A 14,692-nucleotide genomic window follows, 5' to 3' on the forward strand; every position below is an offset into this window, starting at 1 on the left:
TTCGTTTTTGAAAATAAATTATGTAAATTGTCTTAACTTTCATTTTCACTTTTGGTTGATCTTGCTTCCACACTTCATGCACTTGTCAATTTAAATTACATGTTCTTCACGTTCGCGTTTTAAAATCAAAATGTTTATCGAAATTAACAATTTAATAGACGTAAAACAAACAGAAAGAATCAATGGTTGGTTTGCTGGTATATCAGAGTCAACAGTTGAAGGATCATTTCTAGTTCATCATTTTCTGTCACATTCTTTTAAAAGTTCGACTCCAGTTTGTTTTGTTGCACTAAGTCAGTCTTTTGGACATTATAATGTAATTAGTCAAAAGTTTGGCACAAATTTATCAACACAAAAGGAAACAAATAAACTCGTATTTGTTGAAGGACTAAAACTTCTAGGGAATACCTGTTGTAAAGATTGTGACAAGGGAGACAATTCGGTTGATGACAAATCTGTTTTGATTAATTTGTTACAGTCCATCAGCACATCTTACAAGGACCTTAAAGAGAAGAATTGTTGCTCTCCAACTATCATCATAGACAACATATCTGTTCTTATAGCTCTTGGTTTTAGCACAAAAGATGTGATTACATTTTGCCATTATTTACACGAACTAATACATGAAGACATTGGTGAGAAAGGATGTCTTGTCCTCTATGCAAACAATGGAAAACATAACGGTGATGAACAAATGAAAATGGTATGGAACTGGATGTGTCATAACTGTACTGTCACCATGGAAGTGTCTGGGCTAGCAACTGGTTACTGTAAGGATGTTCATGGAGAGGTACATATATACATTGTCTATGAATTTATTTTTGGAAAGATTGGAACTTGTTCCAATTCTTTCTTAAGCTCCCAAACAGAAAGTGGACAGATTAGCTACTAAATCTGTACACACTGACATATAGATCCCCATTGTTCCATGTCTGTGTACATACCTTGTATGCACAAATGAACTGTAAAAACATTGGTTGCATCTCAAATTTACTGGTATTTACTGGCCTGGACTCTCCATAGCCAAAAAAAACGACGAGTCCCTGGACTCGCCTTAAAAAATCCTAAGTGAGAACCCTGCTGCAAAATTAACTGTCATATGTGTATCTGTGTGAAAGTAAGGGCTTTGTCTGTCTGTACCATTTAAATGTTTTACAAAAATGTAGAACTTGAGACAATTAAATTCTTAGCATTTGGTATTGAACATGTTGAAGCTTTTCTATTATCATGATTATTGACGATTGATTGTTGGGTTTTTGATTCAGCCATGCTGGATCTATGCGATCACTCTGTTTTTGGAGATGGTGCAGAATACTAAGTTGAAGACATGTCATGAAACTAATTATGTGTTTTTATGACTTGCAGAAACTTTCTACACCATTTTAATCATCAACTGCCAAATTTGGACATGTTATTTGCCCTTTAAATTAAGAAAAGATTGGTCGAACAACCCTTTTATTTTAGATATACACTTGCATATAGTTCCTTTTTAAATCAAACTTTATAATGATTTACTATTTACGAATTATTTTGAAAAAGTATTTTTACATCAATTGAATCAGTTAATAACAATTTTGAAAGTATTATATTATTATCTTATGCTTGTGTAAGTTTTTGTTCTATGAAGTTTCAGTCTTCACGATAAACTGCCAAATCTACAGGCCCGGAGCTCAATTTTTGAAAATTTTTAGTTAGATTCTGTTGGCTTGTAGATATGATTTTTACAGGCCCGAGAGCAATATTACAAGCCTGGGCTGCCTGGGCTGCCATTCAGCGTGAAGACTGAAGTTTAGGTCAACATGTGTGTTAATAAATCTAAGTTGATTCCCACAATTTTTTGAAATGGTATTACATGTACTCAAATTCTTTCCATAGGCAAGTAAGAGTCAGTATGATTATAAACTGTCATGATTTTTAAATAATTACACTCAAAGGTGTATGTATTAATTGGAAACAACCCCAGTCTTAATTCACCACATTTAATATCTCCTGACTTGTTACATAATTAAATAGGCAAAATTTATTACACACCAAACTGAATACACACATTCATTACCTCAATAGTAAACCTACAAGTGTATTATTTATTTTGATCTACACTACATTAAAATATTCTGTTAATTTTGCTAGCTAGCTGAATGTTTTTTTTTCAAAGAAAAGACAAAAAATGTAAAAATATGTATAAAAAATGCAAGCAAATTTTATTTCATTTGTAAAATCAGTGTCATTATCATCTGACTGGCGGAGGACATTTTAGCGAAAAAAATCAGACGTTTTAGCGCCAAAGTATAACCCATTTTAGCGCCAGATTTTTAACCCATTTTAGCGAAAATTAAAATTGTCAATGCCAATTTAAGCGCCATATTTTTAACCCATTATAATAAATAATATATGATAAATAAAAAACTTTTAATAGATGCTTTCTCGTCTGTCCTAAATCTAGCTTTGCAGTCTTTTATCTGTAAATATAAGACGTTTTTAAAATTGATACTTGAGATGTAAGCAGTTATAGGCCTTCAACAATGAGAAAAAAAACTACATCCTATTTATTATTGGCTGTGTGTATAATAAAATCTTATTTTTTTTTTTTTTCATTTATAGTCTTTTATCTGTAAATATGAGAGGTTTAATATAATTTTGTGCATTTCATATTGATATTAATTAGTATTTACCAAACATCTCCATGCTATTTCTTGGTCTTTCAATATTTTGTCTATCCTATATCGGTATCTATCACAAATTACACTTTTCTTTCCTCTATTCGTTTCAACAACTTGTATTTCCATGATGAACATATAAACAACTGAAACATTAAACCAGTATAAATTACTGTTCATGGTTATAGTAAGGTGAGTATTATTCAACCAGGTAAGTTTTCGCTAAAAAGGACTATCGAAAATACATGTGAACGGATTAAAATGGGCTCTAATGTCTGCGCTAAAATGTCTCCTAGTAGTTTAAAAATTCTCGCTAAAATGTCCTGCACCCCATCTGACATAAGTCAATAATTAAGATCTAATTAATTAGTTACAATTATCAGAAATTTTGTTGAAACAATAAACAAAATTGCATAACTCTTACCTGAGTATTTTCTGCAATAAAATTTATTTATTTGTTCTGCATTAATATCCCATTATATTGCTATTTAACAGTAATTGGAAATATCTCAGCATTAGGTATTTAATTTGTACATTTAAATTTGAATACAGGAAATGTATTTTTTCTTAATGAAGAATGAACACCAATTTAGATAAAAATTAGTTATTATTTTTTTTCATTTTTGTTGTTGAGAAAGTGCATTTCCAAGGCCTCTTTCTGGAAATAATTAAGCCAGTTATTATTAATGGCATATAAAAAAATATATTACTTGCTTGACTATTTCCCTTTCCATTCATGTCAATTCCATTAGATTGCAAATATTCATAAAAAAAAAAAATCTGACAGATTCTAAAATTGAAATATCAATATATATATCATTATTTGCATCAATATTGCGAAATTCCCTTCCTGTGGCAATAACATAGAAATTTAACAGTAAGATTAGAAATGAAAAGAGAAAAAATTATTGAAAAAGTATGGTCAGAAAGAATATCAGACTAGCTATGAATATGGCTGGATCACAACATCCACGATGCTTTGATTTTTTGACTGAGTTTGTTTGGAAATAGTTTTGATTGCAAAACTTTGCTATGTACAATTTTTAGCTCACCTGGCCAAAAGGCCAACTGAGCTTTTCTCATCACTTTGCATCTGTCGTCGTTGTTGTCCGTCGTCGTCATCGTTAACTTTTACAAAAATCTTCTCCTCTGAAACTACTGGGCCAAATTTAACCAAACTTGGCCTCAATCATCATTGGGGTATCTAGTTTGAAAAAATGTGTCTGATGACCCCGCTTGCCAACCAACATGGCTGACATGGCTAAAAATAGAACATAGGCCACAGACCACAATTAAATTCCCCTATTAGTTCTTTATAACGTTTTGTTTCATTAAAAAAATTGCACCTTGCATTTTTGTCAAATCTTTTGTGTGTATAATGTATAGTTCTAGTCCAAAAATATATCCAAAATTCAGAAAGATTGAACCAATGACTCTTACAAATTTAGCCAATACACATCCATACCCCTATGGACAAGTCAAGAGATGTTCCGAAAACTGTAAATATCACCTTTTTGCACCTGGCCTAATCACTCTTTCCATATCAAAATCAGTTAAAATACAACATCCAAAAGATTATTTCACCTCTCTTCTTTTATTTCCACCCAAAAAAAACTAAGAAATGAGTGAGGAAGGAAAAGAAAAAAAATTAAGAAAAAATACACTCTAATTAAAAGGAACTATATTCGTGGACAACGAAAAGCGGGATCATTAATTGTGGTCTTGGGCCTATTAGGGGTCTAAAACTTGACCAATTCTAATAAAACTTGGCATGATTTAAGCTTAGTGTATTATAAAACAGTTTACAAAGTTTCAAAGCCATATGATACCAATTATAAAAAATGTGGCATTTTTTATATCTGAACTTTGGGTGCTGAATTGTGGCGTTGAATTAGAACAATTTCAACTATCAAATTTGGGCTTCTAAAAACCAAAATATACCAAAACTTACATTTTTTAATGTTTCTATGTATAAGTTATCACCTATTAAAAGCAACAGATAGCATACTTCATGTTTCAGACTTATAAAAAATGGCCAGAAGTAAATTTTATATGAGCCTGTGCCAAAAAATAGAGGTTTTCAAATGAATCGAGGCCTTATATGAAATGTAATATTTTTCACTTACCACAATTTTCTGAAGTTGTTAAGTTATAAAAACACCTTTTACATGTTATAAATGTACTTTTAATGGAAATATAAGTTTCAAATAGCATAACACATGTGAATAAAATGGTCTTCAGCAATGTCAAGCTTAAAAAAACAGGTTGTCAATTTAGGTCGTTCCCCACATTTGCATATTAAAAAGCATATAAATGATATGGTAGATAGAGATATGCTTCTTTTTGCTCAAATCTTTGTTTAGATATGATAAAACATGGAGCCTGGATGTAACATGACTGTCACTTTCAACTATATATGTAGACAGACGACTTTCTATAGGAGTTATTGCCCTTAAATGACGAATTTTACCAACCTTTTAAAATTTTTTGCCTATTATCTTGAAAATTATAATAGATAGAGAGAAACTTTATTTGGCAAAAATAATCAGCATGATCAGCAAATAAGTCAACATGGTTGAAATCATCTGATGACCCCTTATTGGAGTTATTGCCCTTTAATGATAATATTTACATTTTTTTATTTTGCGTAATATTTGAAAAAAGTATAATAGATAGATAGAAACTTAAATAAGCAAAAATGATCAGCAAGACAAGATCTACAAATAAGTTGAATAGTTGAAATTGTTTGACGACCCCTTATTGGAGTTATTACCCATTAATGATGGTTCTGACCAATTTTTTTGCATTTTTGCCTTATATCTGAAAAATTATAATAGATATATAGAAATTTAAATAAGCAAAAATGATCAGCAAGACAAGATCTACAAATAAGTCAGCATGGTTTGAATCGTCTGCTGACCCCTTATTGGACATGTTGGAGTTGTTCTCTTTAATAACGATTTTGACATTTTTTTTGCATTGTTGCCTACTATCTGAAAAACTATATTAGATAGATAGAAACTTAAATAAGCAAAAAATGATCAGCAAGACAAGATCAACAAAGAAGAGATTTTTGTCATGAATTTGATTCTAGTCCACAAAGATGGAGAGTATCCATTGTTGAAGATGCACATAGACCTAGATGAGCGACACAGGCTCTTAAGAGCCTCTATTTTTTTTTTTTTCATCTAAAGTATTATTACCATTTTGTAAGAAGTACTGTATACAGTTTTTAAAGTATATCTGTATAAGTTCTTGGTAAAGAGCCTAATTTTTGACTTCTTAGTAGAAGTGCATTTTTATACAGTCTTGACTAAATGTATTATCAACAAAGAAGGCAATTATATGGCACAGATATGATGTTCATATACAAATGGATGATTTATAAAATGATAAAGTCACATTTGAAAACTAAATTTCAATTACAATTAACCAAAGTTAACCAAAATAAATAAATATGATTTGGCTATTAGTTGTAATTTTTGGTTGTACATGTAGATCCCTATTTGTAGAACTTTTTTCTTGCATGTATTTCCAGGTCTGTCCAGCATGGCCAGAAGTTTGCCTCAGATCATTCCTTATGTAAATAGAAAAAGCATTTGGAAATCACTAAATTCAGCAGTTTTGAGTTAGAGCATCTACCATGTCTAAATTAGATATCTATAATATAAAAAAATAAAATGTGTTATCTTTTTCAGATTGCTGTTAAACACAGACATTCTCTAACAAAACCAGGAAAAGAAAGAAGAATGCAGTATAAACTGACAGATAAAAATATCATATTGTTTGCTGCAGGGATGTCATCAGCTGTTCTATAGATAATTAAAAATACAAATAATTATTATCTACAATGAATTCCATTTATTTTTGCATGTTGATTTGACCTTGTGCTATTCCTTGTTATTTTTTGTTAAGAGAATAAAATCCTTTCAATAGACTCAAAAAATTGTCTGAATTGAAAAAAAAAGCTTAAACAATGAATGATTTCATGTACATTGTAGTGTATAATCTGTCCAGTGCTATTGCAGTACCAGTGGCGGATCCAGAACTTTTCATATTGGGGGGCCCGCTGACTGACCTAAGGGGGGGCCCACTCCAGTCATGCTTCAGTGATTCCCTATAGGATAAACCAAATTTTCCCCCCAGGCCAAACCCCCCCCCCCCCCCAGGATCTGCCTATGAGTACTCTATGAAAGTTAATATAAGGCCATTAACAAATAGAATGTTGGTTTCCCCTAACACAAGAGAATTTGAAAGAGTAAGCAGACAGGAAAACTTTTCATTTGATTTTGTTTGCAAAGAAAAACAAGAGAAGCAATTTTCAGAGATTTTTTTTTCAAACCACTGACAGGAAATTCTTGAAAAAAGTAGTTTGACATTTTACATGTATCTTAATCTAAATTGTGATATAAGCTATTTTACAATTAAAGAATGATAAATAAAACATTTTTAAAGAAATTTTCAGACAATTAAAGCATCATTTATAATTTTCTTGAATGAGAGTCTTGCTCTTTCTTTTCTTCATCTGTTTAAAAAAGAATTGACCTGAAGGTTAAAAACAGACCGATAGTGTAAGGGGAAACCAACAATATATTTTTGCATAGTCTAAGGTTTAAGAGTTCAGTTTAACCTCTGATGATTAGACTGCAGGTGTTGCATCTGGAGCAGGATCTACTAATCCTTCTTACGCACATGAGATGGACCACGGTTTTTGTTGGGGTTCATGTTGCTCAGTATTTGGTTTTCTATGTTGTGTTTAAAATACTGCTGACTGTCTTTTGATTGTTTTTTTTTTGCCATGGCATTGTCAGCTTGTTTTCAACAAATGAGTTTGAATGTGCCTCTTTTAGGATTAGTAAAACTCATTTCAATGAGGAGTATTCATGTTTCAACATAAAAAAGATACCAGCTTCAGGATGTGGTATTACATGCATTCTGTCTACATACGACTCATCAGTGGTGCTTGAAGAAAAAGTTAAATTATGAGATGAAGAGCATTGAAAATCAATAATTGAAAAATGTTGTGCCTAATACAGCTAAGGCTATCTGTTCCTCGGGGTTGAAAAAACTTACTATATCAAATAACTGAACATTTAATGAAATAGTTAATTTGAAGAAGATGACCATATCAATTATATTCGAAGTTTATATTGAAGTGCTAACAACTGGGCTTGCGAGGCCCGGGGAAAAAAACGTCAAACAGTTAGTGGTGTAGACCAAAGTGTTGGGAAAACTCATTAAAAAAACTAGGCTTATAATTTGGTATGACAGACAGGTATTTGGTTTACATAAAACTCATTATCTTAACATGAACCACTATGTTAAGTCAATAATATTTGCATACAGTTGTACATTTTCAACATTTAGCTTTTTCTGTCTTTAATCAGTTTGGTTTCATTTGCTTTAGTTGAAAGAAAAATCTCACTATGCAGACACAGAATTCTAGCCAAGCCTTTTTACAGAATATAGATTGATTGGTGTTTTAGCCACTTTCAGCATTATTGTGCTATTTCGTAGCGGTCAGTTTTTATACGCCCGTTTACGGGATGTATTATGGTATACCGTTGTCCATCTGTCTGTCCGTCGTCAACATGTCGGACAATAACTCAATAACGCTTTAACCAATTTTCATGAACCTTTGGCAAATTGTTTATATCTATCGATGTAAGCTCCCTTTCGATTTTTATGAATTTGAGATTTTAGGTTTCTGAGTTATGGGATTTTATTCATAAAAAGGGGGGATTTTCTAGTTATTGGACAATAACTCAAAAATGCTATGTGCAGTTTCACGAAACTTTGGCGACTGGTTTATATCTATCAAAATAAGCTCCCTTTAATATTTTTTTTTTTATAAATATCTGATATGACATTGAGGAGTTATTGAACTTTATTCATTGAAAAAGCGACGGGCGTATCATGCGCTCATGGCGCAGATCTTTATTATTTGTGGAGGAAGCTGGAGTGCACGGAGAGAACCACCGACTTTCGGTAAGACTTTCCGGCAATTCTAGTCAGATAAGGTTGGAGTGGAGCGCACCTGCCCGTGCGGGATTCAAACTCACAACCCCAGTGTTGACAGCCTAGTTATACAGTAGTTAGACTACTTCTTGGACCACTCGGCCACTGAGGCCCCCTTTTCGGAATAGAAATGAAACGTATGAAATATATGGTTGCTATTTGATTTAAAAGAACCAAACCAATATGAAAAGAAAATTAATGTATGGATCAATGTATTTGGATGGAAGATTTTTCTAAACCTAATACATTGTACCTTAATGAAAACAAGGGACAATAAACTAGTGTCTCAAAGGTATATTGTTCAGCTGTCATATTTTCATAAAATGGGTAGAATTCAGTAAGAGTATTTCTGATAGTTTCTGTCATAAAAAGTAAAAATTGGGAAAATAACTTCCAATAAGGAGACAACTGACGATGTCTACAATTTGACTTATTAGTAGACCTTGTCCTGATTATCACTTGAACAGTTTCTCTCTAGCTACTACGAATATAGTTTCTTTAAAAAAACCGAAGTTGGTATGAAATGTCTTTCAAGAGCAACAACTCCTCTAGGGATTAGACATTTGACTTATTTGAAAATCTTGATGGTCATTTTGCTGGACTGAGTTTCTCATCATCTACTATAGTTCTGCAAACAAAACCACAAAAGGTTAAAATTTGACTTGCAAGGGCACTAACTCCTGTAAAAATTCATGACGATTTCGTCCATGTCTGATTTGTAGATCTTGCCGTGGTCTGCTGATAAATTTTGCTGTTTATATTTTTCTTTATTTACTATAGTTTCTGCAAAAAAACATACATGTGTAAAGTCTTCTTTCGAGGGAAATTACTCTTATAAGTTGTCAAATAACGTTTTAAAAGAGAGACAACAGATATTAAAGGGACATTAAACTCATAAGTCGAAAATAAACTGACCACGCCATGGCAAAAAAGAAAAAAGACCAAAAGACAAACAACAGGTTACAGAACACAACTCAATCTAAAGATTGAGCAACACGACCCCCGCCAAAAACCGATGGGTGGGGATCTCAGGTGTTCAGGAAGGATAAGCAGATCCTGCTTTACATGTACCCCCGTCATGTTGCTCATGAAAGTACAAAACCGGTGATAAGTCTTAACAGGTGGGTCACATTCGTGGTTACGACGATAGGAAGTGGTGAAGTTGAAATCATCCCTTCGAAAACATTTCGGACGCCATCACGAGTTGGTAGACAGTCATGGAATATCTGTTTTACAGAGGATGACAGATATGTTCCAATTGTCGTAGCCACAATCCTGTCATCTTTTCATCGAATGTGATCTATCGAATTAGACTTATCACCAAGTCTGTACTTACATTGGCAACACGACGTCGTTTCAAGTTGGTTGGGGTTCGTGTTGCTCAGTCTTAAGTGTTTTTTCGTTGTGATTTTTGTACTGTTTGCCTTTTCGTCGTTTTTCGTTTTTTTGCCATGGCATTGTCAGTTTTTTCATCTTTATATGAGTTTGAATATCCCCTTGATATCTTTCGCCTCTCTTTTCATTAGTGGCAAGGTTCCGGTGCAAAAAAAAGTTGGCATGCATTTTGAAGCCGGACACATGGACACAATGATAAATTATAAATGCTGAATTTAATAATTCAGTTTAAAGGCTTAATTTAATACAAATGATCGTTTTCTAATGTAAAATCTATCTCTTTTGGAACAAATACAATGATGATTTAAGATATGTTGACTTATTTCACGGCAGATCCTGCATTCTGATCATTTTTACTGTTTACATTTAATCTATATCTATTTGTTGAAATATAAACAAGTCTAAATTGAAAACAACGTTCAAACCTATGATTGCATTGGATAAAAACCGCAATTTTTATACGTGTGCATGCAAAACAAATTTCTTGGTAGAGGGGTCTAAATACAGCACAAACAACATTTTCCAAGAGACCAAAAAAGTGAAAAAGTATATTTAAACAAACCGCATTTGACTAACAGGTCGAACAACGGATGTTCTTAAACCCTGCTGACTGCCATTGGCGATTGCCGAATAAACGGATCACAAGATGTAACAAAATGGATCTTTATTATTAATTTAATACCAAACAGAAAACAATAAACTTGCGGAAAAGATGGTATACCGCAAACATGAGGTGCAAAATTTTGTACACCATTTCCGGATTTCGACAATTAATGTCTCTTCAGTGATGTTAGGAATCGAAACGGTATTTGGAAGGCCATATAATTTTCCACAATTTAGGATAGACTCTTGAATTTTGAAGAGTCGAAATAGGATGAACGGATCACATAAACCCGAAGGCAAATATAAGACAAGCCCAAACGAAAAAATATAAATAAGTCTAAATTGAAAACAACGTTCAAACCTATGATTGCATTGGATAAAAACCGCAATTTTTATACGTGTGCATGCAAAACAAATTTCTTGGTAGAGGGGTCTAAATACGGCACAAACAACATTTTCCAAAAGACCAAAAAAGTGAAAAAGTATATTTAAACAAACCGCATTTGACTAACAGGTCGAACAACGGATGTTCTTAAACCCTGCTGACTGCCATTGGCGATTGCCGAATAAACGGATCACAAGATGTAACAAAATGGATCTTTATCATTAATTTAATACCAAACAGAAAACAATAAACTTGCGGAAAAGATGGTATACCGCAAACATGAGGTGCAAAAATTTGTACACCATTTCCGGATTTCGACAATTAATGTCTCTTCAGTGATGTTAGGAATCGAAACGGTATTTGAAAGGCCATATAATTTACCACAATTTAGGATAGACTCTTGAATTTTGAAGAGTCGAAATAGGATGAACGGATCACATAAACCCGAAGGCAAATATAAGACAAGCCCAAACGAAAAAATATAAATAAGTCTAAATTGAAAACAACGTTCAAACCTATGATTACGTTGGATAAAAACCGCCATTTGTATACGTGTGCATGCATATTAAAGCTTATTGTAATAGCTTGAATTAATAATATAGTATGAATAACACTTCCACGCAATGTATAGATATTAAATATGTGTCTCTTATCATTGAGAAAATATGTCTCTGTATATTTGTTTTTGTTTATTTTTGTCTATTTTTGTATTTTTATATTTTGTAAATGTCAGCTGGTATCATTCCTGTATTGGAATTTACACCAATAAAATTATTCGATTTAATTTGATTTGCATACTATTTGTTGAAATAGTTATAATGTTTTTATAGTGATTAAGATTATAACACAATGTTGACTGCTGTGCCCCAATTTTGATCAGGGTACGGCAGCGGTGCACCTCCCCAGAACCATTAATTGTGCAGAACCGGAGTACGTTCTCAGAAGCTTTATAAGTCTTGCGCAGATATGTCTTTGATTGACATCTCACTCCCGTAAAATTAGGACAGATATAACGACCATGAAAGAAAACATTAAGGTTGTTTGCATCAACAGAGGCGTAATAAAAATGTTTACGCGTTGATTACGTTACCATGTGGGGTTATATTTTGTATATATTTATATGTACTACAAATTATCATTTAAGTGAAATAAGCAGCCGACAAACTGCTGTATTTTTACAAATAAAGATTTAAGTTAATGAGAAAAACCGGAGACATGTATAAACATCAGAGATAGTTAACTCCAACATTTAATAGGTCAAATTTAATATCATATAGCTCTATTATTTTTATCAAAATACCTATTCATTTAATCTGGGACTGATTATATGGATTAATATCCCACACCAACTGACACTGATGATACCTGTAACACCCTTTCTCGTGTTAAAACAAATTATCTGTTATTCAAGTTGCATAAAAAATATTCAATGTCGAGAGGAACCCCCCTCCAAACCCCACCAAAAGAAAGATAAATTGGTCTGTTCTTTAGAGACGTTACACATTTGATAATGAACACGAAGATAAGTTTTGATGTTCAGATTTTACTAATATATACCACCCTATAGTCCTATCATTGCATGTCTGTATCTGTGTCACTGCCCCCTGGGGAACATTAATTGGAACAAACACAAATTGTATTGTATTGTATAATGTATTGTTTAGTTTATAATTTGCTGAATTTTCTCAGTACAAGATGATTTAGAGTATTCAACAGTTTCTTCCAAATATTCTAAAATCTTTCATTTCATGAAATTATGTTTCTTTTGAATTTCTTTTAATATCTTCTCACCGCATTGCATTACTGGAATTCAACGGTTGGTTTCTTTTGAATTTCTTTCAGTATCTTCTCACCGCACTACATTTTCTCTAGCTATTTATAAAGTTTTTTCTATATTTTTTTCCTTCTACTTTCTCCAGGGGCTTTTGCGTGTTGTCCCCTGAACTAACAGTAGAAAAATTTTTTTTTTTAAAATGTGTGTGTTTTTTTTGTTTGTTCCATATTCAGCCAACAAAATAACCCTGTCGCTCGGGCATTCGTCCTACCATTTTCATTTTTTACAATTTTAATATAAGTGGACACCACAGCTAGGTGTCTTTGAATTTTACCCTAATCACAAAACAAGTGTGCATTATTCAATCAATGAAAATTATTCAAACAACATTTTGCGTACTCAAGCTTACATATAATTCATTAATATATCAAACGGTTATAAAAGAAGCAATATAATAACTAAATATAATTTTAGTTATACTGATCATATGTGTAAAACAGTTGCTGGGATTAGAAAACTTTTATCTATTTGTGAAAAAAATGTTGGTTCTGACAAGGCATTCTTGTTTTTACTGTAAATAACGATTGGTTCTTATGTCACGACCTAAAGTCTGCATAGAAAGAAAATTATTCCTAAAAAGTATTGTTATATTAACTGGAAATAACGGTTGGTTCTGAGGACGTAACAACCTAAAGTCTACATATGAATTTTGGTTCTGACAAGGTATTCTTGTTTTTAAAGGTTTGTTCTGAAAAGGTATCTGAGAAAGTCTGCACAGAAATAAAATTATTCCGAAAAGGTATTGTTTTATTTACTGCATGGAAATAACGGTCTGTTCTGAGGAGGTAACGATCAAAAGTATACATAAAACAATGGTTCTGACAAGATATTGTGTGTTTACTGTAAATATGATTGGTTTTGAGAAGGTAACATTAAAAATTTGGTTCTGACAAGGTATTCTTGTTTTAACTGAAAATAACGATTGGTTCTGAGGAGGTACCAACCTAAAGTTTACATAGAAATTTGGTTTTGACAAGGTATGGTTATTTTTACTGTACATAACGGTTTGTTCTGAGGAGGTATCGACTTTAAATCAACATTGAATATTTGGTTCTGACAAAATATTGTTGTTTTTGCTATCAATAACGGTTGGTTCTTAGGAGGAAACCGATAGAAAATTTGGTTCTGACAAGGTATTGTTGTTTTTGCCGTAAATAAAGGTTGGTTCTGAGGAGGTACCGATATAAAATTTGGTTTTGACAAGGTATTGTGGTTTTTACTGTAAATAACGATTGGTTCTGAGTATAACGAAGTCTAAGACAGAATTATAATTTATTACGTAATGTACAGAGGTTCTAAAGATAACTAGTTCGAAAGTTCAATAATTGTTTTGCACTGTGACACTGACCGTGATCTGACGAATGCTGGTGTTAGCGAATTGTCACATGAACACGTGATAGTATAGCGGTATAACTGTTCGGTCCTGATTAATTCCAGCCTACCCACGAGGGGGAAGACCTTACCGGAATCTCCTGTCGGAATCTGCCGTTCTAGTCCAAAGCCGGATCTTATATAGTTCAGAGGGGTCACCAATCAGCTTTCAACAATAGCCCATAACTGTCGGTATAGTTTATAAAGTAGTCTAGCTGTTGAATAATACATGAACTAGGTCAAGCATCTGACAATGCAATTAACATCTGCAGGATACATGTTAATTAAGCCGTAGACATTGTCATTAATTTTCTGCAGGGTATATGTACTATAATATTCGTGCACATCGTTATTAAGTGTCTGAAGGATACATGTACTTGTATCAATTATGTTACATTTGAATACACCTTGGTAAATATTGTTCTTTCA

General features: G+C 32.6%; 1 protein-coding gene across 1 annotated transcript; it reads left to right on the top strand.

Annotated features, from left to right (window-relative positions):
* The first annotated feature begins 44 nt into the window (after positions 1–44).
* On the top strand, positions 45–6,508 carry LOC127708018 (elongator complex protein 6-like). Its single transcript, XM_052212808.1, has 2 exons — positions 45–790; positions 6,356–6,508. Exons 1-2 carry the CDS (start codon positions 131–133, stop codon positions 6,473–6,475), a joined length of 780 nt encoding a protein of 259 aa, XP_052068768.1. The 5' UTR covers positions 45–130; the 3' UTR covers positions 6,476–6,508.
* The last annotated feature ends 8,184 nt before the right edge of the window (positions 6,509–14,692 follow it).

The sequence above is a fragment of the Mytilus californianus genome, unplaced genomic scaffold (genome assembly GCF_021869535.1).
Source record: "Mytilus californianus isolate M0D057914Y unplaced genomic scaffold, xbMytCali1.0.p SCAF_7, whole genome shotgun sequence".
NCBI lineage: Eukaryota > Metazoa > Mollusca > Bivalvia > Mytilida > Mytilidae > Mytilus > Mytilus californianus.